This window comes from Ammospiza caudacuta, chromosome 21 (assembly GCF_027887145.1).
Source record: "Ammospiza caudacuta isolate bAmmCau1 chromosome 21, bAmmCau1.pri, whole genome shotgun sequence".
Lineage (NCBI taxonomy): Eukaryota > Metazoa > Chordata > Aves > Passeriformes > Passerellidae > Ammospiza > Ammospiza caudacuta.
The window spans coordinates 5,450,427-5,474,834 of NC_080613.1; the positions used below are offsets into that span (position 1 = coordinate 5,450,427).

Below are 24,408 nucleotides of genomic sequence, written 5' to 3' on the forward strand. Positions count from 1 at the left end.
GCGCGAGTTCCTATTGGCCGACACTGACAGCTCCCTCCGTCGCCGCTGCTGCGCTTAAAGGGGCCACGCCCATGCCCCCGCCCGCCAAGGCGCTGCCGGGGCTCACGGACCCTGTAAGAAGCCATAGCCCTTTTAAGAGGCGCGGAGCGGGCGTCACCCGATTCTATAAAAGGCGGCGGCGCGGCGGGCGCGGTGACAGCGGGGGCGCGGCGCGGCCGGGGCGGCTTTGGGGCCGCCATGGAGTTCAACGTGAAGAAGCTGGCGTCGGACGCGGGAGTCTTCTTCTCCCGCGCCATGCAGGTGAGGCGAGGCGGGGCGGGGCGGCACCGCCCGGAGGCCGCGGGCCAGGGGAGCCGCGGGTCTAGGCCCTGGCGGTGGCAGGGGGGCTTTGCTCGGGCCCGGGGAGGCTGGAGAGGAAGATCGGAGCTGGGCGGGCCCGTCTGTGTGAGCCGGAGCACCGCCTTCAGGGGCATCCCCTCAGGAGCATCGCCCCGGCCGTGGCTCGAGGGTGTCGGGGAAGGTCCGGGGGAGAGCCCCGGGGATGGCCCTCGGAATGGGGAGGGGATGCGGGGCACAGTCGTGCCTGGCGTTATTGGCCTTAAGGGAACAAAGCTGTGTGGTCCGGCCTGAGGCTGCTTTGTCCGAGCCCAGACCCGCCGGGAAGGGGTGCGGGGATCTGGAAGAGCTGCCCAGGGGGGACGTGGAGTCTCCCACTCTGGAGACGTTCCAAAGCCACCTGGACGCGCTCCTGTGTCACCTGCTCCAGGTGATGCTGCCCTGGCAGGGGGCTCGGATGGGATGTTCTCCAGGGGTCCCTTCCAACGCCAGTCATTGTGGGATCCTGTGGGACGGTTCCTGTCGCTGCAGGTGCCTGCACCTGGTCTGTGCTTCAGCCCCTGGGGAGGAGCAGGAGGTGCCAGCCCTGGGAAAACACTGGGACCATGAAGGGATGGGAAGGAACTGCTGGGAGCCAGCGGGTCGGGCCTCACGGGGCTGGTGAGGCACCGGGACCATGCAAGGAAATGGCAGGAGCTAAGTCGGGGGTTAGGTTGGAATTAGGAAAAGGTTCTTCCCCAGAGGGTGCTGGGGCACTGAACAGGCTCCCTGGGGAAGGGTCACAGTGTCAGGGCCTGTAGAGCTCCAGGAGCCCTTGGACAACACTCTCAGGCACAGCCGGGGTTCTTGGGGCTACTTCTGTGCAGGGCCAGGATCCCTGTGGGATCCCTTCAGTGGTCCCCGTGGGTTCTTCCAACGCAAAATATTCTGGTATTCACAAACTTGAGATTAGGAGTTTCTGGGGATGCAGTAACCCTCCTCAGAGCTGTGAAGAAATTTGGGTATACATGAGCAGCAGACATGCAGCAGGTGGTGAAATTGAGCTCCTGAGTGTATTCATTTCTTGGGCATAATGGGTGAAAAACTGCTCTTGTTTGGCCAGGAGAGGGGAGAGGCAGGTCAGAACTGGTTGGGATCCTGTTTGGAAGGTGAGGTCCAGCTGGTGGCTCTGGGACTGGGCTTCTTGCTCTGCCCATTGTGTGGGGGTGGTAAACAAAGAGAGCAGAACTACCTCACTCCAGACCTTCTGTGCAGTGGAGTAATTCTGGCTCTGTCCAGGACTGGTCTCCTGTAAGCAGATATCACCTCCTGCAGCCATGCCAGTGAGTCATATGTTATGAAGAAGGGAGATATTAACTACAGGTGCAAAATAAGGAGCAGATGGAAAACCTAAAGATGCTGTTCTCATGCAAATGACCTTGGATGCAGAAGAAATGCTGGAGAGAAATCTTGTTTAGAAGCCTTATTGTAAGTCTCTGATAAGTGTTTTTTAGCTCCAAGGCGTAGGAAGGAGACAGGCCTGGGAACAGTGTCTGCACACAGTGATTCCAGAGCAAGGAGGCGTTCAGAAATCGTGGCTGCTGCCTGCTACACCTACTCCACTGTCTTGTACATGAATATTCATATGCCTAATTACAGTAGTAATTTCTTGAAACCAAATGAGCGCTGGCACTTGTGGACAGCGAGCAGGTGTGTATGGAGGGGGAGCTGGAAGGAAGGAGATCTCTGAGGCTGAAAGCCACCTCATGAGGGGTCACTGCTGGGGCAATTCAGCCTTTTTGGGTGCCCACGGAGCCCTGGTGTGGGTGAGCCCTGCCCCATCTCTCCCAGAGCCAGCACTGACAGCTGAGCTCTGCTGTGGGCAGTAAGGGCTGGCTTTGTAGCCCTCTTTAGCACTGCAGATCTTCTAGGATGGGGATAAACTGCCTAGAAAAAGCTGTTTTCTGTAGTGTTTGGAGATGCTTTCTGCAGCTCCAGGCATTTAACAAAGTGATGTTTTACTGGAACTGCAGCAGCTGGGAGATAAATGGACTGGCCATTATGTGCTGTTCCACTCAGACAGCATTTGCTCCTGCTGTCTGGCAGAGCTGTCTGACCAACACAGGAGCTTCACTTGGACTGGAATTAGGGCTCAGCCAGGGGGAAAGGAGACAGGGCATGGTCAGCACAACACCTCTGGGCTGGCTCAGGGCAGGAGCTGGTTTGAAATCTGTCAAATACATCCCAATGTACATGCTGGAAGAATGATCTTGGACTAGGCTCCTCATGACAAAACCCAATCAAAACAGCTCAAACCCACTGCTTCCTTTACCTGGCTCTTCTTGTTCATGCTCCAGTCACAGGGCTCCTCCAGAAAAGCAAAGCAGACAGGAAAATTGGGGTAGGAAAGCAGTGGACAGCTCTGCTACCCTGGGAGTGGGGAATGAGCTTCTAGGCTGGGGCTGCAAGGGTACAGAGCTTGTGTAGGGTTCAGCATTCAGCTGGGGATGGCCTCTGTTACCACTTGCACCAGTTGCAGCCAGATCTGCACTCTCTGAGGGGATGCAGCACCTGCAGACAGACTCCTAACAGGTCACTCTTCACTTGAAGAAGGGCCTCTGCCTTTGCTCAGCTGCACCTTCCAGTTATCATAAGTGGGTCTAATCCCAAACCTTGGCCAGTGGAAGCTGTGTGGCCACACATTGGATTTCTCTGTTCTAGATAGGCTGCAAGCCAGGCTCTTTCAGGGAGCTCTGGAAATAACTGTGGGGATCTGTCTTTTGTCAGTTCTGATGTGAGCAGGCTCTGGGTGAAATGCCCAAGGGTGAATGCAGCTTTTGGGTGCTTATCCTGCCCTAATGTCATTACTGAAACAGCTGGAGGCTGACTTACTCATCTTGAAGCCCCTGCAGACAGACAGACAGACTCCCCCAGCTCCCTGAACTCTGGTGATAAAATAGACTTTTATAATTTGTAGATGAAATAAACCCTCTGCTTGCCAACCTTATTGGTGCTCACACTTTAGAATTGGAGAGAGCAGAAGGTGACCCAAGGAAAGGACAAAGTCTTGGTGGGGACACAGCCAGGACAGCTGACCCAGGCTGCCCAAAGGGATATTCCACACCATGGGACACTGCTCAGCAGTACAGCCTGAGAGAGAGGAGGAGGTGGGACATGATTACAGAGCACATTTGTCCTTTGGAGTAACCTGGACATGGACTGAGGCCCAGCTTCCCAGGCAGTGCTCACACATCACTTCAGATGGGAAGAAGACAAGAACATCTTTTGGTTTCCTTTGCTTCCACACACAACTTTTTCTTCATTATCTGCCTTAATCTCGAACTCTGAGGTTTTTCCATTTTATTTTCAACTCCCCTGTTGTGCTGAGGAGGGAGATGATAGAGAGGCTTGGTGGCACCTCACGTCCAGCCAAGGTCACCCACCACCGCAGTGTTTTTCCTCTCCTGACTGCCTGCTCATGAGTTAACCAAGCTGTGCCTGTTAATGGCTTCCTTCTGTCCTCTAGCACAGTTTCACTTGGCTCCCAGCCTGGCTTTCCTGCCTCCTGGTGACCAAACACTTGGAGCAGACTCTCTATCTGGTCCAGAGTTGCTGAAAATTAAGTAGTTCTAAGATTCTGAGTGGCTGTAGCTTCTTTCCTACTGCAACCCTGTGCAAAGAGGGAGCCAGATTTGCTGAGCTGACTGTGTTGTGCTTTTAATCACCAAAAGAGTAAATTTTTCTGTGTTTTGGGCATTTTGAGCTATTTGGAGGCTTTGAAAAACCCAACAATCTAAATCTACTGGCAGCTACAGGAAACTATGCCTGGTTTAAGTCTCTTGGCCCTGGTTTGATCTTTGTAATTTAAAGTAGAAAGTCATAGGTAACATCCAGCTGGATAAAATGGGGACCCTGCAAGTGGTACAAGGGCCTGAGCTCTGCCCCCAGATCCTCTGCAAGGGGGCTGCAGCCACCCTGTCAGAGATACAGCATGGGTTTTTATTATACTGGGATTTTATTCCTCTTTTAAGGAAATGAAGGTGCTGGTGCTTTCAGCATGGGCTATTTGAAAGCCACCTCTGTCCTTTAGACAGACCCAGCCTGTCTGATCTGTACCTGCAGTGCAGAGGGGCCCCTCCAGCTCAGCACTACTTGCTGACCCTCCTGACACCCCAGACTTGTGTCTGCCAACTCTTTTGGGGAAGGGGCTTTTCCCAAGCTGCGAATGCTTAGGGCAGCTGCCCTTACTGCAGTGCAGCACATCCATGCTCCTGTTGGGCCTGTGCCCCAAGTGCTGCTTTCCTGCTGGGTCACCCTGTTTGTCCACCTGATAAAGCATCTCTTGTTCCTGCTGGCCAGCCAAGCCTCCCAGAGGAAACCCAACCTTTGGCTGAATTATTGATGTCCTGGAATGCAGCACAGCTCTGCTCTTCCTGGAGAGTGAGAGTGGCACTGACAAAAGGCTGCCCTGCATTATTAAGCAGCTGCTCTGGGTCAGCTGCAGGGATGTTTCCTGCAGGGGAGCAGCCTCAGCACGGCCACCTGGCTCATGATCCCAGGATGCAGAGCTGGGAATTGGTTCAGGGTGTTGACCCAGTCCTCAGGTTCTAGAAAACAAATGGGAGTAGTTCTGCCACGGCAGGATGGAGGAGCTGGAGGTTCTTCTCAGCACCGCAATTGCCTGTGCTCTGCCAGCCCTGCCCCTCTCCCCAGGGATCTGTAACAGGCCAAGCCTGTAAATCAACTTGATAAAACCCAGTATCACTGCCATTTTTGGCAATCTGTTGTAAAAGACAGCAGTGCATCTAGTCTGGGAGCAGCAAGATATAAAATACTCAAAGTCTGTCTTTTTCCAGTCAGGAGGCTTGAGAGTATGATCAGTTCATTTCTCCTGCATCTCTTGGTGTCACAGTGAAATATTTTTAATCAAATTTCTGTGTTATGAAAACAGATTCTCAAGAATAGAAATCCTTTACAGGGGAGTTCTGCCTGAAGTGCTTGAGTAGCCAAATTTCATAAACTGCTGTTCTTCTACCCTCCTTTTCACTGGGCAGCCAGGTAAGAAGGGAGCAGCAGCTGAGATCTGTTGCACCCAAAATCTCAGATTTCCACTTGCAGCAGACAAAAACACAAACCAGCTCCTAGGTCAGTGTAATTTACCTGTAATCTCCTGAGCTGGCTGTGCCTCCAGAAGCTTCATCTGATCCCATGGCAGGCTGCTCCTGCAGCAGGTGGTCCTGCTCTCCCTGCACCTCATGGCACATCCCCACCACTGCTGTGAAGTCAGGTGGGTTCTCTGATAGGTCTAAAAAGTCACATTAGAGATCAAACTGAGCTGGATCAGGGACTCTGTGCACAGGGGGGAGGAGGAGGAGGTAGCACTGGGCAGGGACAGCACCCTGGGGTCACTGCAGTGAGGCACCACCCCCCCAAGGCTGTGCCTGGGCTGGGTTCAGCACATCCAGCTCCTGGATCAGGGGGACACTGAGGGAGTGTCAGTGGAGCCACAGCCTCCTGTGCCTTGCACCCACTCTATGCCCTCCTTTCCAACCCTGAAAGAAGCCTCAATAAGAGATTTTGTGGCCTGACCTTTTGGAACCAGGGGCTGTGGCTGAGATTCCTGCCCACCCTCCCCTTCTGGCATTGCCAGGCATCCCCAGCCTTGCTGCCCTCAGCCTTGTTGCAAGACAAACAGCTTCAGTGCCTGACTTGAGATAAGAGTTGAGTTTCTGATTTCTGGCAAATGCTGAGCTGTGACCCCTGCACTGGGTTACACAAAACAGCCCCAGAGGACAGTGATGCCAAGATGTCACTTGCTAATAGAGCACAGGACCCCAGAGCTGGAGTGTTCAGGACAGGGGCAGCAGCACTGTGGAGATGCTGGAGTGATCTGGCACTGCAGCAATGCTGTAAGAAGCTGACTCAATTCAGCTGAATAGAAATTGGGTTTAGGTTTGACAGCTCCAGGGCAGATGCTGGTGCAGGATAAGCCCAAACTGTAGGAAAAAGAGCTGGACTTGAAAGTGAGATGAGGTCTCAAAATGCTGTCTGGGAAAGGGGGGGTGGGGTGGGAGAGACTTACCTTTGCATCAAAGAGTCTTGTTTAGGAAAGATCTTTAACAGATGACTCAAGAATTGGTGCCAGATACCTGGGAAGTCCCAGTTTGCTGCATGGCAGTGACTCAGCCCAGCCTGGCAGAGTCTGAAAACAGCCCTAGGCTCCCAGACAGAGGAAAGCAGCCTTAGCCACTGAGAGCCATGTGTGACCCCCAAAGGAATCACAGACCAAACAACACAAACACCCTCTCACACCGAATCTGCTTTTACCCAGGGGACCATGGCAAGACCTAGGTGAAATTACATGGCAGTAACCAGGGGCTGCTGGTGCAGAGAGCAGGGACAGGATCCCTGTCCCTGCAGCTGAGGACCTGTCCCTGCAGCTGGGGCTCTGTCACCTCCCACATCTGACAGAGCTCTCCAGTGGCTGGTGCCAAACAGGTCGCTGTGTAAACATACCTGGAGGCTTTGTATATCTCAGCCATCTGGTAACAGGACTCCAAGGGCTGTTTGCCCCTGCTCTGGGCTCTCCTTATCTCACTTGGTTCCCAGCATTGGGCTGGGTGAGGAAGGAAAGAGCTGGCCAGGAAGCCTTTCAGAAGGGCAGCAACCCCAGGTCAAGACCCCATGGAAGGGACATCTCAGCCCACCCAGAGCTGAGCTGTGGAGGAGGGAAGCAGAGAGGAGAGGGTATCAGTGGTAGATGAGACAGGAGCTGCATTTCATCCCAGAGCTTTATCCAGGCTGTGATCTTTGGCATCTGCCTGGGCCAATATTGCACAGCACCATGTCCTGGTGACTCAGCAATGGCATCAGAGAGCAGTAACAAGGGTTAAGGGACAGCTGGAGCCTCTGTTGGACCCCAACTGGCACAGCTGTCCAAAGGGTCTTTTGGCGTGATCCAACAAGATGCTGGTTCTGTCAAGAGCAGGGATTTGTGCTTCAAAATACACTGAAATTGGCCAACTTCACTGAAAAGGGCAAGTGGGAAATGGGATGGGATGAGAGGGAATGGGCTCTTCTCTCAGAAATCCCTCAAGGAAACAATGGAGGATGTCCAGGCCATCTGAGGCTGCATCTGACAAACCTGGTCAGGTGCCACTGCCCAGTATGAAAACACTGGAGACTTTCACCACCTAACTCTCCCTACTGCTAATTTTAGACTTAAAAGGAATTGCAGAGTGAGGGATTGTCCATTGCCAGTATGAATCTGAGTGCTGAGAAGAGCTGGACAGTGTTGTATTTCAATTCCCTGCTCCAGACTGTGTCCCAGAAGAAGAGGCACTTGCAGAAAGTGGTTTTACCTAAATCCTGAGTTTGAGTCTCCTGATTTCAGATGGTGGTGGCATTCCTGATCCCTTGGGTTTGCAGGACACAGAGCTGGTCAGTAGGAGATGAAGGGATTTAGCACCTTCCCTCATGTGAAGGATGTCTGTTGCTCTCCTGCATGAAGCAGTGGAAGCCATGTGCATATTTAAACAGATCCCTCACAACTGGAGTATTTCTGTACTAGATCTTATTAAAAGTTACTTATTCTGGAATACCTCTCAGACCTGGAGTCTATTTTTAGCCCAATGCTTGTTCTACTCTTGGGCAAAAATTTGCCCTCTTCCCCTGAAAGATGCCTGGGAGAAAAGAATGATACCTTGAAGGGTTTTTAGCTCTATTCTAAGGTAAATACACAAGACAAAAGCAGCTTCAATGTCCCTATTAGCTCTCCAACACACTGTAAATCTGCTTTGGAAGAACAGACCTAATGACTGCCTTCTTCCTGCAGTTTACTGAAGAAAAGCTGGGCCAGGCTGAGAAGACTGAGCTTGATGCCCACTTTGAAAACCTCCTGGCCAGGGCAGACTGCACAAAGAACTGGACAGAGAAGATCTTGCGTCAGACTGAAGTTCTGCTGCAGCCAAACCCCAGTAAGTCCAGCTTCTCCTAAGGCTTGAGGGACAAATGTCACTGAAAGACATGGCCTCTGGCAGGGTTTGTGGGGTTTGGGAGAAATGTGTCCTTGCAGGGCCTGTCCTTCTTCCCTGAGCAGCTGAGAGCACCTCACAGCCTGGCAGGGACCCCTGCTCCTGGCACTGCTGTCCAGTGCATCCCCGAGGACTGCATGGGCTGGGCTATCATCATTGCCAGTTCAGGGACCCTCTTTCAGCCTCCCTGCTGTCCCCACTCCAGGTGCCAGAGTGGAAGAGTTCCTGTATGAGAAGCTGGACAGGAAGGTGCCTTCCCGGGTCACCAACGGGGAGCTGCTGGCACAGTACATGACAGAGGCAGCCAATGACTTTGGGCCAGGGACACCTTATGGTAAGTCAGCCTGGCTAATGGAGAAGTCCTGGGAATCCATCCCTGTTTTGCATTGAGATGTTTGCAGCAGGCCCTTCCTGACCCCACAGAGCATCTTCCTGCTCTTAAATCCTCACAGCACACAGCCTTCACTTCCAGCTGTCCTTGCCCCTGCCATGAGCTTTGTTCCTGCTCTCCAAATCAATAGCTGTTCAATAGTGAGTCCTGTTACAGCCAGAGCAGCTGTGGGTGCATCTATAGCCAACACTGCCTAATCAACTCATGTTTTCTGCTCTGGTGCTTTTTAATTTGCTGCTCTGTTCCTGTGCCTCTGTTTTACGAGGCAGAGAAGGATCAGTCTGCGCAAGCAGGTAGGGCAGTAAAATCCATCAGTGGCATGAGTGCCTCAGGTAGATAAGGTCAGAGCTGCCCTGGGAGCAGTGAAAAGATGCCTCAGGCCAGCAGCAGAGTGGGTAGGGCTGGAGCTGGGCTGGGACAGGCACGGTCAGCTTGCCCAGGCCAGGTACAGCTGTGCCTGTGTCCCCCAGCACGGCAGTGTGGAAGCTCTGGGTGAGCTGGCTGAAGCCAACACGTGTTAATTGGTTTCTCTGGAGCTGAAGGTTCCTGTTGTTGCAGGAAAGACTTTGATTAAAGTTGGAGAGACTCAGAGGCGCTTGGGTGCAGCAGAACGGGAATTCATCCGCTCTGCCTCCATCAGCTTCCTGACCCCGCTGCGCAACTTCCTGGAGGGGGACTGGAGAACCATCTCTGTGAGTGTGCCACCAGGGCAGGGCAAGCTTGGCACAGCCCTGGAGACAGGGAGGGCAGGGGGAGAGGGAAACAGTGCTAAGAGAACCCCTTTTCTTTCCCTGATAAAGGATGACTCCATAGCTCTCCCCTTAAACAATGCTACGATGAGGAAGTACCAGCCCTAGATCTGCTCAGGTTCCCCCTCTGACAGGGAAGGGTTGCCAGCTGATGTGCATGAAAAAGTAACTCATTTCCCCACTCCTGCAGCTTGTGGGCACCACCCATCACAGGCTGCCCTGCTTGCAGGAGGTTATCCTGTATCCCTGGCAACCAGCCCCAAAACTCTTGCTAAGGAGATGAGCATAGCAACTGGTGCTTTCTCCCTGGCATGTTTTAATAAAGAAATAGATTTGATTCCTAGGTGATAGCACACCCCCTCCTCAATCCTGCTTCTGAGCCATCTCCTGTCCCTTGCAGAAAGAGAGGAGGATCCTGCAGAACCGACGCCTGGACCTGGATGCCTGCAAAGCCAGGTTGAAGAAGGCCAAAGCTGCCGAGGCAAAAGCAGCGGTAACTCCTCCCCTCATTTCCCTCCCCGTCCTTCTGGCCCCAGGGCTTGGCTCACATGGTCAAAAATTAGGTTACTCTCCTGTGTCCTGTCTCTGGCAGGCATGGGTGGGGGAATTAATTCCTCATGTGGGGTGGAAGGGAGCTGGAGCAGGAGCCATGTGTCTGTTTGAGACAGTTCTGAGCTTCTGGAGTCTGGAAACTTGCACTTGACCCAGGCTCCTGCCTCCTGACTGATCAGGGTTGCTGGATGAGTTGTGCTAGTAACTGAAAGGCTGCATCTTCTGAGGACTTGCTGATTTTCACAGGGGATGTTGAACCAAGGCAAGAGAGAGCTGAGCTGGGAGGTGCACAAGGGAAAGGCTGCTGGAGCTCTGCAGCAGTGCCAGCCTGTCAGACCAGTCAGGATTCTGCCAGCTCCCAGGCAGGAGTGCTGTGGGAGCCTGTAAGGGGTGGCCAGGGTCAGACTGGCTGCAAGGTCTGTCCCTGAGCCTCTCTACTCACTCTGTTCATGGTGCTCTAGTTACAACTTGTCTTGCCCTCTGGCTTTGGGGAATTCATCCCACTGGGCACTGATGGGTTCCCTGGAGGGCCTGGTTGGAGCATCCTGTAGAGCTCTGGCTGCTGGCACAAGGACCTGCCAAGTTCTGCTCTTGCCTTGGGACCAGGAGCTCAATTGGCAAAGGTGTGCAAGTCAGAATCAGGCTGTCCTTGTCAGTCAGACCTGGGATGCACTGGGATACCAGCCCTGCTATGAGCCTGTTTCTAACCATCTCTCAGCTGGGCCTCTCTCCCTGGGTAGCAGTTCCCAGGTGTTTTCCCTTTCCTCCAGCTCCAGTTACATCCATGGCAGATGGGGAAGCTGTGCTAAGCTCAGCAGCCCTGACAGAGTGCTCAGACCTACACAGGACAGCTGTGAACAGAAGTAGTAGCTCCCCTTGTAAAAAAGCCTCCTCTAATCAGTCAGGTCTCCCAGATCCTCTGAAAGTAACTCCAGGAATCCCCCATTCCCCTTCTGGAGGGGACAGTGCCCCCAGTCTCAGGGGAAACTGGTGGCCATTGCTTTATCTTTATGGTCAGAGCAGGAATTCAGATGCCTCCTGTGCTTCCTCCCTTTCCACCCTCCTTACCTTGCTCCCTACAGCAGATGATCCCAAGGCCTCTCACCTGCACACACTCTCCTGCTTTAGGGACTCCCCTGTAGCTGGAAAAGAAAAACTTTGTTTCCCACTGGAGCTTTTGGGGTGTCCCAGGCAGGTGCAGAGCCAGTCCAGGCTTTCAGGGTGTCCTCCCCAAGGTGAAACACTGAGCACAGCAGCAGAGCACATCCAGCTGCTGCTCTGGGGACCCATCTGTCACCCTAAAGGGGGAGTCCCTGGGCTCTGGGTGCCTCCCTGACTGCTGGATGTCAAGTTGGAAGCTCCCAGCAGTGGGGAGAGCTGCTCCCTGTGCTCTAAACACCTCACCTGGATCACAGCATTCCCTGTAACCTGCCTGGAGTCCTGTGTCACAGCTCCCCATGCAAGCTGAAGTATCCCAGCTCTCCCAGCTCACCTCTCTCTTGCTGCTCTTTCCCCTCTGTAGTGCAAATTCGTGTTCCCACAGCTTCTGTCTCCTGATGCCCCTGGAGCTGCTGCCCAGACCTGTGAGCTGATGTGGAGCACCTGGGCTTGTGCATTTCCCACAGACTCTGTGCTTTGTCCTCCTGTTGATGCTGTTTTGTTTACTAACCTTTTTGTTTTGTTTCTTTGTGATTTGCTCAGTGTGAGGGAGATGTGAGTATTGACTGTGCTAACAGTGCTGTGATTTTTTTTTTCCTTTAACACCTCTCATTGTCTCTTTCCCATTTTTAAAAAGAAAATTCATCTCTCCTTGGTCCCTTTGGGACTGGCCCTGGAGCATGTTCTGAGCGTGATCAGGGCTGTGGCTGCCTGGGGAAGGTGCTCCAGAAGGGTGGGAGTGTCAGAGACTGCCTGCAGCCCCTCTGGAGCATCCCTTGGGTCCATCCACGTTGCTGCAAGCAGTGCTCAAGAGAGGCAGGGGCTCCCCAGAAAACCCCCTGGGGTTGGGTGGCCAGTCCCTCTCTGGAAGGGCAGCCCAGAGACAATGACAGGCAGGATGATCTGGTTGTGCTGCTGTTCTGCCCCTTTTCCCCATTACCAGAGTGGAAGGGGGAGGGAGGTGGGTCCCTTTTGATCACTGCTTGCAAATTCAACTTCTCCATGCACAGAAGTACAAGAGAAGCTTGCCTCCTTCATCCCATGTGCTGTGACTAGTTTTGGGACTCCCTGGAGACCAGGGAATGGGAGGAGAGGTTTCTTCAGTTGCTCTTGATCTTCAAAAACCAAAAAGCATAAGCAGCTATTTCTCTGAACCATCCTTTCTCCCCACAGGGAGGAGTCCAGCCTGCTTGCTATGCTGGCCTCAAACCTCACTGGTGCATTTTTCTGCCTGTATTCAGGTTTAACTTGCAATAGGAATTGCTCCTCCTTATTCCTTCCTCCAGCCATCCCTAAAACTCCTAAATGGTATGAAAAAGAAATATGGTTGGGACTGCCTGACTGCTCTTCCACACACTGGTCACTCATTCCAGCTGGCTGCCTGGGCCCAGCAAAGTGGGTCAGTGTGTATAAGTGGATCTGGGTGAGAGCAGAGAGATTAACCTGGGAGAGGGCCTGAGGGGATTAACAGCAGAGCTGGGATGCAGCAGGACTGTGCCAGCCCTGCACAGCAGCCTGTGTGCAGTAGGGCTGGCCAGGAGGATTCCTGGTGGTGTTGGTTTGTCTCTTTAGGTAGTGCTGCCATCCCAGGAGCAGGCCTGGTCTCACCTGAATAAAAGCACCACGTTCTGTGGTGGGTAGTGAGCCCAGAACTGGGGGGATGGACTGGATCCATTGCACTTCCAGGGAGGAAACCTCCAGAGTGCTCAAGTCTTGGTGCCCCAGGGCAGAAGTTCAGCTATGGAGAAGGGGGTTGGATTTGGAGGTTTCCTGACCCCTGGGATGAAAACTCCTGCACTGCCTTTGGCTTGGCTAAGCCATGTGCCTTCCTGGAACCTGCAGATCTGGCTCTGTTAGGAGGAAACGTGGCTTGGAGAGAGTGAGAGCAGTGGAAGGCACTGTGGCAGGGATGCTCCAGTGCTGGCAAACTTTCCTGCTTTAAGGGCAAGGCCCTGTACAGTGGCTGTGGACAGGAAACAAGGGGAAGGGAGGTCGTGCCCACAGGACTGAGTTAATGCAACAATTCCCTGCTGGCTGCAAGGGGATGGGAATGCCTTTGGGATGGTGCTGTATGAGCTGACAGCTGTAAATACAGAGTTCCCAACAGCAGGAGTGTCTGCTGTCCAAGCACCAGCTGTGGCTGCACAAGCCAGGAGACCTCCTCTCATCAGAGTCTGAGCAAAGCTCCCAGCACAGGCAGGAAAAAAGCCACAGGTCTCTTGTTCCAGCCATCACCCAGTGACTGCTGTTGGCTCCTTGGTGCCTTGTACATGACCCTCTATTCCCCCCCAGGCTGTGCCTGACTTTCAGGAAACCAGACCTCGTAATTACGTGCTCTCCGCCAGCGCATCAGCGGTAAGATCACTGGGTACTGCTCCTCCTGGATCCTGCCTCTCCAGCCTCCTCCTGCCCCTCTCTCTACCTGACTTAGGCCTAGTGCTCTGCTGTTTTCAACATTTTAATGTGACATGGGCTGCCCAGGCTCTGACTCGGCCTCCAGGATTCACATCACCCCTCTGGGGGTGCCTGCTCAGGGTCTGGCCCTTTGCAGCTGGGTTTGCTTTCCAAACCAGCTCCCCTGCCAGCCCTCCTCCACATTTCCAGTGGGGATCTTCTGATGGTTGTTATTGCTAGGGGAGCAATTGAGAGGAACAACCCCCAAGAGTGGCCTTTCTGGATGGTTCCAGCTGTACACTGGCAGTATCACACAAGTGACTGCCTGACCTGCACTGTGGTGTCAGAGTCAGAGGCTTTGAAGCTGGTCAAGAGAAGCAAAGGTGGAGGAATCTCTCTGCCACCAATGTCAATAACAGTGCAGGTTTGTCTGTTCTGCAAACAGAGGTCATTTTTTACAGTTTCAGTGTGTTGGCAGCTGTTGCACAGCCAGATGTGCCTGGGGTGGGTGAGCAGCCCACTGTGTCTCCACTCTTACACTGAGTGGATGTTGGCCAAGCAATTGACTTCCCATGCTGTGTTCATGGCTCCCCATTGCACAATGTCACATTTCTCGTTAAAATGTTGAAAACTGATCATCTTGCTTCCTAACCAGCATTCAGAACAACACTGATGCCTGCTAACAGAATAATCTGGGAGTGGGATCTGCTGATATGAAAAAGGACAGCCCAGCCTTCTCAGAAACAAAAAGCACAATGGAAACAAGCTGGATTTGGTTAATGGGAAACCCATCCCACTTGGAGCCAGAGGTGTGACTGAGCTGACAGCATCAGTGTTAGTTCCTAGGGGGATCTGTCCTGACCTTCTTGGAGAGCGATGCTGGGATCAGAAACAGCTTTGCACAACACTAGAAAACAATTCCATCAGTCCAGGCTCAGTGAGGAGAGTCCTGCAGAAGAAGCTGAAGCTGGTGGTGCTGCAGTTCTCCTGTCTCCTCGTGCAGCTCAGAGCCAGCCTGTGGCTCTGCCTCTTCCATTGGGAAGTCTGTTCCAAGGGACTGCAGGGAAGCTCTGGGACACCCAGAGGAGAGAAGCTGGGCTTTCCCTGCCTCTGAGCAGAGCAGGGCTAAAGCACAGCTGAAGACAAGCATTTGTACAGTGTGCATTGGCATCTCATGGAGTCCAGCCCTCACCAGAAATTACCTTGGTCTGTTCCTGCTCTATTGCAGAGCTGCTCTGGGGAGCAGGTGCCACATACAGGAACTTTACAGAACAGATTTTGTGAGGTTTTCTAGGTAACAAGTGTCTACCGTGGGACATCTGTGCCTAGCTCAGTGCTGCCTCATCAGGCTGTGCTGGTGCTGGTGGCACTGGGCAGTGAGAGCAGGGCTCTGGGAGAGCAGCCAGCACTGACCCAAGGGGTTTCATTGCACAGCAGGGCCTCCTACCAGGAGTGCCTGTGGGAAATGTGCTGGCCTGACCAGAGTCAGGCCTTGTGGCTTCCAAAAGTCTTCCAGAGGCTGCAGTTGGTGGGTGAAGGGCCATCTGAAGTCCAGCTGCACTGGCAGGGGTGACATGAATTACACTTTGCATCTCTAATTAGCAGCACACAGGCTGAGCCCAGGCTGCTCCCTGGCTCTGTACAGGCAGGGCTGCTTGGCTGCAAGCTCTCAAATCCCAGCATTCATCCCAAAGGGTCAGGCACTGCAGCAAGGTAGGAGCTCTTCATCCTGTTGCTCTGCTTTTCTTCCAGGCCAGAGTCCTTGTGCTACTTCTTAGTGTGCACTGAGAGTGCAGAGCAGTGGCTGCTGCTCACCTGCTCCTTTCTGGAGGGAGGGGTTGGTTGTGCCCAAGGGAACAGCTTTGTCTTACAGGTGAGCAAACAGGTCAGCTCTCTCCTGGACCCCACATGCCCTCAGCTGGGCTCTGATTTGGATTCTAAATTTACTTTGTTGGTTTTTGGAGAGGTGGATAACATGGTGCTTTGATTTTTTTTCCCCCTTCCACGACAGGAGGGCTCAGATGGAATGAAATCCAAGAAAAAAAAAGCACCTCGCTTGTTTTGTATGAGTTGGAGGCTGAGGAGCCATTTCTCCTCTCTCCCACACTGACCTTTTGTTTTTGTGTAAGAAGGTGTACATGAGCTGTGTAAGCCTGAATATCCCTTTCTCTCAGCCCCTGCCATGTGCTGTACTCCTAGGAATGACTCCAAGAAAAACAAATTGAGTGCCTTAAAGAGGGTTCCTCTGGCTTGAGCTGAGGTGCAGGAAGACAACAGCAGATCATGGCCTTTTCTGCCCTCTGAGCTGCCCAAAGAGGAGCCACAGTGAGTCTTAGCCCAGGGGTAGATCTGGGCAAAGCTGGGCTGTCCCAGAGCACCACAGGGTTGGATCTGGATGTGGCACAGCAAAGGCAACAGAGGAGAAACAAATCTGGCCACAAATTCACCTGAGGGCTGATGGTGAGCAAAGCTCAGCTGGGAGAGCCCGGGCCAAGCAGAGCCTGCTCTCCCTCTGAGCCCCCAGAGCAAATCCAGCTGTGCCTGGTGCCCTTCCCAGGCCTGCAGAGCTGACACTGGGGGGTGAAGCTGAGCTCCACAGGGCTCATTCCCCTGGCCCTGCTGGTGTGGGTGCTGCAGGCTGCTGTGCTCCTGCATCCAGGGGAATTTCACATTGCCGGGACTGTTGGCTGATGAGGAAAGGCCAAGCCAAGGACCTCTGGGAAGGATCAATGTGTTTTTCTGTTTTTCTGGCTCCTCTCTCTCCCTTTGCCATTGCTGTGTGTGATTTCTGTTCATTGTTTCGTGTCCTGAAGCCAGATCCCACCAGCAGCTGGAGGTGTGCAGTGTTCTGCTCCTCAGGTGTGCCCCTGAGGATGAGGAGAGCAGGGAGGAGCTGTGTGATGTTTTGCCTGGCTCAGAGGCAGCTGAAGGAGCTGTGTGATGTTTTGCCTGGCTCAGAGGCAGCATCCAGCCCCTGCTTCCTCCTTGCTGTGCCTGAGCAGGCTGTTGGCACTGCAGGCTGGATGGGTTTATCCCATTTCTCTGCACTGTGGGTGAGGAACATTTGCCTCTATGTGGCTTGGGCTCAGAAAGCTCACTTGCCTCTCCATAACCCTACAAAAGGGCTGTCCCCCAACAGCAGCCTCTGCAGCTCCAGCACGGTGAGCCTGCTGTGCAGAGGACTCTGCTGTCAATCCCTTTTTCCCTGGAGCCCAGGGGATGCAGTGGCTGTAGCAGCCCTGGCAGGGACTTGCCCTCCCATTGTGGAACTGAGCTCCAGGGTGCAGGGATGAGGGGAAGGGGCATGGATCTGGCAGCTGCTGTGGGTGAAGGGCTGGCTTGTCCTGGAGCTGGCCTGCTGTGCCCATGGAGGGTCCCTGCTGTTGGTGTCAGTGCCCAGTGCCTCACGACGTCTCCAACACTGATCTCCTCTCCTGTTGCTCTGTGGCCCCCACAGCTCTGGAGCGACGAGGTGGAAAAGGTGAGTACCCAGCTGGGATTGTGCTCAAACCTTCTGGGGGTGTTCTGAGGACAGGGCTAATGTGAAACCCTGCCTGTTCCCTGGCAGGGAGGGTCAGGGGCTGCTGCTGCTGTTGTGTGCCCCAGCCCTGATCCCTCTGGGTGGTTCAGTGCAATGACAGCAGCTGGGGATGAGCCATGGGCCCCTTGGCTGTCCCTGGTGGGAGACACTTCCCTGTGTGGTGAAAGGAGGCTCAGAGCCCTGCACTGTGTGACAGGAGCGGAGGTGGTGGCTGAGGTGTGACCAGCTCTGCTCCTGTGGCCAAGGCTCTGATCCTCCATGTGCCTCTGGCCTGACCCACCCAGCTGGCTCCTCACAGAGCTGCAGCAAGGACAGAGCACATCCACAGCTGCTGCAGGGAGCAGCTTGGTCAGGGCAGAGGTTTGAAGCCTCATGGAGTTGATTCTCTGTGGATGAGCTGCACTTACCTTCTGATCCATGGAGGCTCTGGAAGGGAAGTGTGACTTGTCCATGAGGATGGATGGAGGGTGAGACCAAGATGAACTCTGTGTGGAGCCCCAGCACAGCCTGGAGCTTCCAGAGACACCTGGGCTCCTGTTCTTTCCCACCTCAAACACCCCCAGCAGGCATTGCTGTGAAGCTGAAGTGCAGGATGGCAGAGGTTCTGTGTGCTGTGCATGACAGCAGCTTGTTGCTGTTATTCCAAAGGCATCTGCAGAATGGACTGGCTGTTCCTGACCCAGCTCTTCCTCTTCTTTAAATCCTTCAGTCCCTCAACCAAACAAGCTGGCTACAGCCAGCTATGAGCATGCAAGGATCTCTTCCTCTGTCCTCTCTTTGGGTTATTCTGCTTGGATAGACTGAAGTGTGTAAGTAAATGTTGCAGCTCTCCTTTATTGGAGAAGCACAAGACTGGAAGAGGCCTCCCAGGTCACCATCCAGCTCTGGTTTTATAGGAAACTACATCCTGCAACTGCTCAGAGCTGGCAGGGAGAGGCAGATCCCAGGCAGCACCAAATGGAGCTGGGTCTGCCTGGCACAAGTTTAAATAGCTCTGAATGCTGGAGCCTCAGCTCACAGGAGCAAGAATCACTTGGTGTTTTGAAGGCATTGCACTGTTGTTTTCTGTTGCATTCCCCCTTCTCCTTTAAATAATCCCTTTCATACAGAGGATGCAAGAAAATAGATCAGTTGAGTTGTAGCTTAAAATAGACAAATCTGATTATACGACAGTCAAAGCATTTCTTTGTTGTAGCCTGGCCCTACACTGGTAGTGCTGCTACCCCCAGCAGCACCTCCAGCTTGTCCTGCTGGGAATGCTGTGTCTCCTCTGGGGTCACCAGGGATGTGGCCTCTGCTCTGAGACTGTCAGCCTGGCTGGATCAGCCCTCTGGGCTCAGTTCCAGACGTGCCAGTCCTGTGCCACAATGGTCAGGGCATTCCCAAAGCAGCAAAAGGAGCCCCTGCACCAAGGCAGCTCTGATGGCTGCACATTCCTGGAGGGGGGAAAGGATTCTCTTCCCTGTGAGCTGGAGCTGAGTGGGTGTCACTCTTCTGTGACAGCCCTGCACAGCAGCCTGTGTGACAGTCCCAGCTCATCCCAAGAGCACACCACAGCCCTGGTGTTAAGGAATAACACCAGAGAACATGTGGGGATGCTTGTCACCCCTTTCATCAGCAGGAGGGGAGAGCCAGCACCAGAGCACTTGGCTGCTCCAGCACTTCTGAATCTCCTTGCCAGGATCCACCTGGGTGTTCTGGTACTGCAGAACTGCCCCAGTGTGAATGCTCTGTTTGGTGGGGAGAGATGGGTCTCCATGTCAGTCTGTCTCTGAATCCCCAGAGCTGCTGTGGAGCTGCCTGCTATTCACCAGTGTTTAATTCCTCCTAGCTCAGAATCAGTAACTAGCCCCAAAGGAGACCCTTGGGTAGAAGTTGGATGGGGATGTTCATCTCCATTGCAGATTTAATTAGCAGCAGCAGTTTGGTAATGCTGCCTGGCCTCAGTCTTTGTTTTGTGGTGATAAAAACAAAACCACTGCACTTCCAGAGAGAACCCTGGGGAGGCTGTGACATTCCTGTGCCTGCAGGTGCAGAAACAGGGGATTAAAGGGACCAGAGCTGGCATGGAACTGACTTCCCACATAGCTCAGGATTAACAAAGCCTCCCCTTCTTCATGTTCTAGTCTTGTGGGAGTAGGAGCTTCCTTGCTTGATGCATCAGTTTTGAGCTGCCATTCCATCACCTGCAGTGGTCCAGTGCAGGGTTAAGAAGGAACCAGGCTGAGATGCAGCCAGAGGTCTCTGGGATCCCAACCCAGGCTCTCCTGTGCCTGCTGCTCAGTGTCACAGGGGGATCCTGCTGCCAGGGGGTGTGGAGGGGCTGCAGAGGCAGCTCAGGGCTCTGCCTTGTGCTGCCTCACCCTGTGCTGTTTGCAGGCGGAGCACGAGCTCAGGCTCACCCAGACCGAGTTCGACCGGCAGGCGGAGGTGACCCGGCTGCTGCTGGAGGGCATCAGCAGCACCCACGTGAGTCCTCCTGGGCTGCCAGGGACCACAGGGGCTCTGGGCTCCTGGATGTGCAATAGAGGTGGTGAATTGGGGGTACCTCAGGGGAGCAGTAGCTGCAGCAGAGGGTTTCTGTGCCTGGCAGCCAAACTCAGCCAAGCTGATGGTTCCTTTTCCCTGCAGGTGAATCATCTTCGCTGTCTCCACGAGTTTGTGGAGTCTCAGACCAACTACTATGCTCAGTGTTACCAGTTCATGCTGGATCTACAGAAGCAGCTGGGCAGGTAAGACAAGAGACTGCTTTTACTTCTCTGAGGGTTATTGATCTCCTTACCCCCAGCTCAGGGCTCTTTCTCCCTCTCATCATAATGTTGGGCAGAAGTTATGAAGTGCCATCACAGCTCTGACAGAGTTTCTGAGTTTACAGTGGTGGCGGTGGAGCATTTGGAACAAGCTTTTCCACTGGATTTTTACTTTCCTCCCAAAGCATGATGGCCATGGGAGTTTGAACATTTTTCCTCTAAATTAGTTAAATCACACAGGACTCAAATTCTTGTTGCCAAGCAATGAGCCTGAGCATGCTCTGCTGCAGCAGTAACAAACCCCAGATTCCACATTCAGTGCTGCTGGCTGCACATCCCGTGGGGTGGGCTGGGATGTTCTGTCTGGTCCTGTCACACCAGCACAGGCCTGACCCAGGAGGGGATGTGTTCTCTACGTGCTCACTCACACTCCTGTTCCATTCTTTTTCCATGCCTGCAGCTCCAGAGGAGAAATGTAAGTATGATACTGGCCAGGATGAGCTCTGAGGGCTCTCCTCCCCTCAGTGACTCTGGAATCTCTGTGTGAGCACTGCCAAGGCCAGAGCTGTACCCTCTTAGATAATTGAGCCTGAGCTCCATCACTGTGTCAGTCTAGAGAGCCTGCAAAGCCTGGGAGCCTCCAGCTGTGTTATCCAGTTCAACAGCATCAGTGCCCATCCCTTTCCAGAAGAATTAGCAGGCAGAACAGGTAACAGACTGTGTGAGAGCAGGGCAAGGACACAGCACAATGGACCCAGTCAATCAGAGGCCAGAGCAGCACCTGCCCAGCCCCATCTGCAGAGCCACACATCAGTCTGGAACTCTGCAAGTGCTGAAACAGAGCACTGGAGTCACAATGGGCAGACAAATGTCACCTGCTGCAGCCTCAGCACCTGAGAACTGAGGGTGTTTCCCCATGTGAAGGGCAGTGTGAGTGTGTTACAGCTGCCTCTGTAGGCTGCAACTCTTGAGCATCATCTCTGCAGAGCAGCTGCTGAAAGGAAGAGCTGATTGTGTTTCCTCAGGCTGGAGCCTCTCTGAACTGGGCTCTTTTCTCCCCTGTCAGATTTTCAGGTACGTTCGTGGGCAACGCAGAATCCGCATCTCCTGCAGCTGCTGCCTCTCCTCCTGTTGCTGCTGCCACCCTCCCTGCTGTGCCTACAATCCCAGTGGTGCCCACAATTGTTGGGGTGCCCAACACCGTGGCAGAGGGTGTGCTGAACCCCAATGAAGTCAAACCTCCTGCCAGTGGGACACGCAGGGCCAGAGTCCTCTACGACTATGAAGCAGCCGACAGCACCGAGCTGGCACTTCTTGCAGATGAGGTTGGTGCCTTTCCTGAGTGTTGGGTTTGGCTACAGCTACCCAGCAGCCCATGGTGTGCCCAACAAGGACTTTGGTTCCTTTTCCTGCCCCTAAAACCTGCTTTATTAAGTCTTTTCCTGGATAGCAGTATCTGCTAAGTTGCAGTGAGCTTGTGCTCACAACCATTTACTATTTAACATCACCCAAATAAGCCCCCCTGTTAAAACCCAACTGTACCCAAAATAAAATACTCCAATACTTAATATCTTCACTGTGACCCTCAAATACAGCTGCCTTATCCAGAGCCATGGGATAAGCTGTTGGCTGGAGGCCTGCTCTAATCATGTTGAGAAAAAAAGAAAAATCAGCAAGTTGGAAACTCTTCTGTTCTGTAAACTGAACTTCCATATTCAGAAGGGATGACATAGCAACATGTAAAGTACCTTGAGTCACTTTGGAGAATGAAAAAGCAACAGGGACATCACTGGGCAGTTTTCCATAGATCTTGTGTTAAAGCTGCAGATAGCTCCAGGGAAAGGGCACAGATGGCTGCTAAATGAACTTCAGGAATTATTGTTCTTTCAGTCCTCATCTGACTGAACTTCTTGGCTCTGTCTGCAGAGTAAGGTCCTGTCTAATGTGCTGTCTTCTATCCCCAGATGATCACTGTGTACAGCCTGCCAGGCATGGATCCAGACTGGCTCATAGGGGAGAGAGGGAATCAGAAAGGGAAAGTTCCTGTCACTTACTTGGAACTGTTAAGTTAAATGTTAAGGAAGAAGAATGTACAAGCAGAATGCACCCCTCATCTGGCACTTCCAACGTGGATTTCCTCATCCGAGACCATTGCTCTCTTCAGGGTCGACACTCCATTGCTCATACAGGAATTGGGGGAAAGAAGTGGGAACACTGTTCTGGTGAGGTTTTGGGAAAGGGCTGATGGCACCCAAGACTGAATTGGTTACTACCAGTGCAGCCTGCTTTGAGGTTAGTCCTGATGGCACAAGATTCCTTGATTTCGTTTTCCCTTCCCTGCCCTAGTCCTGTTCCTCCCTGTGTCAGGTGTGGTTGGTGCCTCTCTGCCCTTCCTCCCTTCTCCAGTAGAATTGCCCAAGTCCAGCCATTGAGCATTCCAGCAGGGAAGTGTCCCACACACCCCCCCCCCCCGCCCTGTCCTGGCACACCAGGCAAGGAGGCTGCAGTGAAATTTAGGAGCCTGTTAAGCCCACCCACCCTGCTCTCCCCTGGGAGCCCAGCAACGCACAGCTGGCCAGAGCCACAGTCACTGTCCTGGGGCTGGAGGCTCCCACCTGCCCCTGTCCCCTGAAGCTGGAAGATTTCTTTATGAAGATCAACCTGCTACTGTAGGGCCTAACCCCAAACCTCTGTGCAAGGGACCATGCATCTTGCTTGCATTTCCTCTGGGAAATTGCTCTTGGACTGCAAAGTTTACAAGCCTTTTTACAAGCTTTGCTCCCTGTGTTATTGTCCAGGCTTTTCTTTCAGTGTGTCTGTCCAGGCATGTTTTAGCCTGACTTTATTTCCACCCTGAATCACTGATTTAATGAATGTTTCCCCTCCCATGTCAGCAGTGAACGGACTTGGTGCATCCTAGTGCAGAAAGGGACAGTCCCAGCTGCTGTGACCCCCAACAAGGAGCAGTTTTTGGCCACACACACTCCAGATCCCAGCTTAGCTCAGGTGTGTGTGTGCCTGCTCACTCTGGAATGAACTCCTAGCTAGAGCTCACCTAAAGGACTTCCACTTGATGTGTCACAAGTTTTCCACTCAAGCTGGATGGAAGAGAAACTCACCTGCACCAAACTCTGTTCACACCCTTCCCCAGGTATGTCAGAACTAACTTTGCTTGTTTATTGATCTTTTGCACTTTCCCCAAAGGTTTTGTGACCATTCTAATGTAACAGGGCACTGAGCACCTGTGTCTGTGGGGCTCATGGGTTTCAGCACTTATTTGCCAATAAACAGAACTGCCTGACCTCCTGCCTCAGCATCTTCTGTTGGCTCAGGGCTGCCCTTGCTCCTGTAAGCAGGGACACAAAGGAGCAGCTCAGGTGAAAGCAGAGCCCTCCTGCTGCCCCAGGCTTGGAAGTTGGGGCTAAAAGCAAAACAAAGCTGCTTCCTGTCCCACCTGACACTCCCAACACTCTGTCACAGCCTTGTGGTTCCTCTCCCAGCTGTCACATCTCAGTTGTACTACAGCTTCAGGGGCTCTGAGAAACAACAGCTCCTCCTGCACTTGAAGCAAAAATAGAGCAGCAGGATGACTTCAGCTGCTGAGAGACCCAAGTGCTATTCTAGATCTAACAGACTTTTTGAGTTGTTATGGAAACTAGATCTGCTGCTAATCTAAAATCCTAAAGTCTTGTCCCCAACACCCAGCTTGGAAGGAACTCCTGGGAAAAGCAGCTGTTGAAGTGCAGCAACAAAGCTTGGCTGTTCTAGTTAAAGAGAACAGGGGAAATCAAATGATGTTGCTGTTCTAGTTAGTTTTAAAACTGCCAGGACTACCAATCTCATACTCCTGATCTATTAGAGATCTACTCCTGCCTATTTCCCTTCCAGCATGTATATTTTCCCTCAGGCCAGTGACATCCCTGTTCCTCTGTTATTCCTGTCCTTGGTACATTAAAGCAGCAGCAGCTTAATGAAGCAGAAAATGGTCTCTTCCCTCAGAGCAGCCAGAGGGATTCTCTTCCTGGCACCAGCACTCTGTTCCCTCTGCAGTAGGAAGAAAAGCACATGGAACATCTATTGCTGCTCCTGACTCTGCACAAGTAGGAAGAAAAGCACATGGAACATCTATTGCTGCTCCTGACTCTGCACAGGCAGGTGACAATTGTGACAATTGTGCTGCTTCCCTGCAGATGTCAGGGGACATCCTTGGCTGGATCCCTGTGGGCCTGAGGGACAGTGGCAGCTAAGACTGAAATGCTGCTGCAGCTCTCAAACACACACAACCAACAGCACCCACTGCTTCTGCTGTCTGGCACCAAGGGCTCCTGCCAAGCACCACCAACTCACTCTGGTGCTTGAATAAACATCTAGAAGAATCCATTCTTTTTGAACACCAATACAGTGATGAGCACACTGTAACTTCCAAAACCAAAAGGAAGGAAGGAATGAATGAATGAAAAAGGAAAGATCCTGACCACAGCTGTCAAGTAACAGCCTCTGCTCTAACTGAACTTGCTTAGATGGA

The 24,408-nt window shown here is 53.0% G+C and overlaps 1 protein-coding gene across 4 annotated transcripts; it reads left to right on the plus strand.

Annotated features, from left to right (window-relative positions):
• The first annotated feature begins 213 nt into the window (after nt 1-213).
• SH3GLB2 (SH3 domain containing GRB2 like, endophilin B2) lies at nt 214-23,184 on the plus strand. Of its 4 annotated transcripts, XM_058818481.1 has the most exons (12): nt 214-300; nt 8,150-8,291; nt 8,554-8,682; nt 9,298-9,431; nt 9,889-9,981; nt 13,491-13,553; nt 17,050-17,073; nt 19,513-19,602; nt 19,765-19,865; nt 20,344-20,358; nt 20,950-21,208; nt 21,848-23,184. In XM_058818481.1, exons 1-12 carry the CDS (start codon nt 238-240, stop codon nt 21,953-21,955), a joined length of 1,221 nt encoding a protein of 406 aa, XP_058674464.1. In that variant the 5' UTR covers nt 214-237; the 3' UTR covers nt 21,956-23,184. The 4 variants fall into 4 exon arrangements, with proteins under 4 accessions (XP_058674464.1, XP_058674465.1, XP_058674466.1 ...); XM_058818482.1 differs by lacking the exon at nt 20,344-20,358; XM_058818483.1 differs by lacking the exon at nt 13,491-13,553.
• Nucleotides 23,185-24,408: the final 1,224 nt, after the last annotated feature.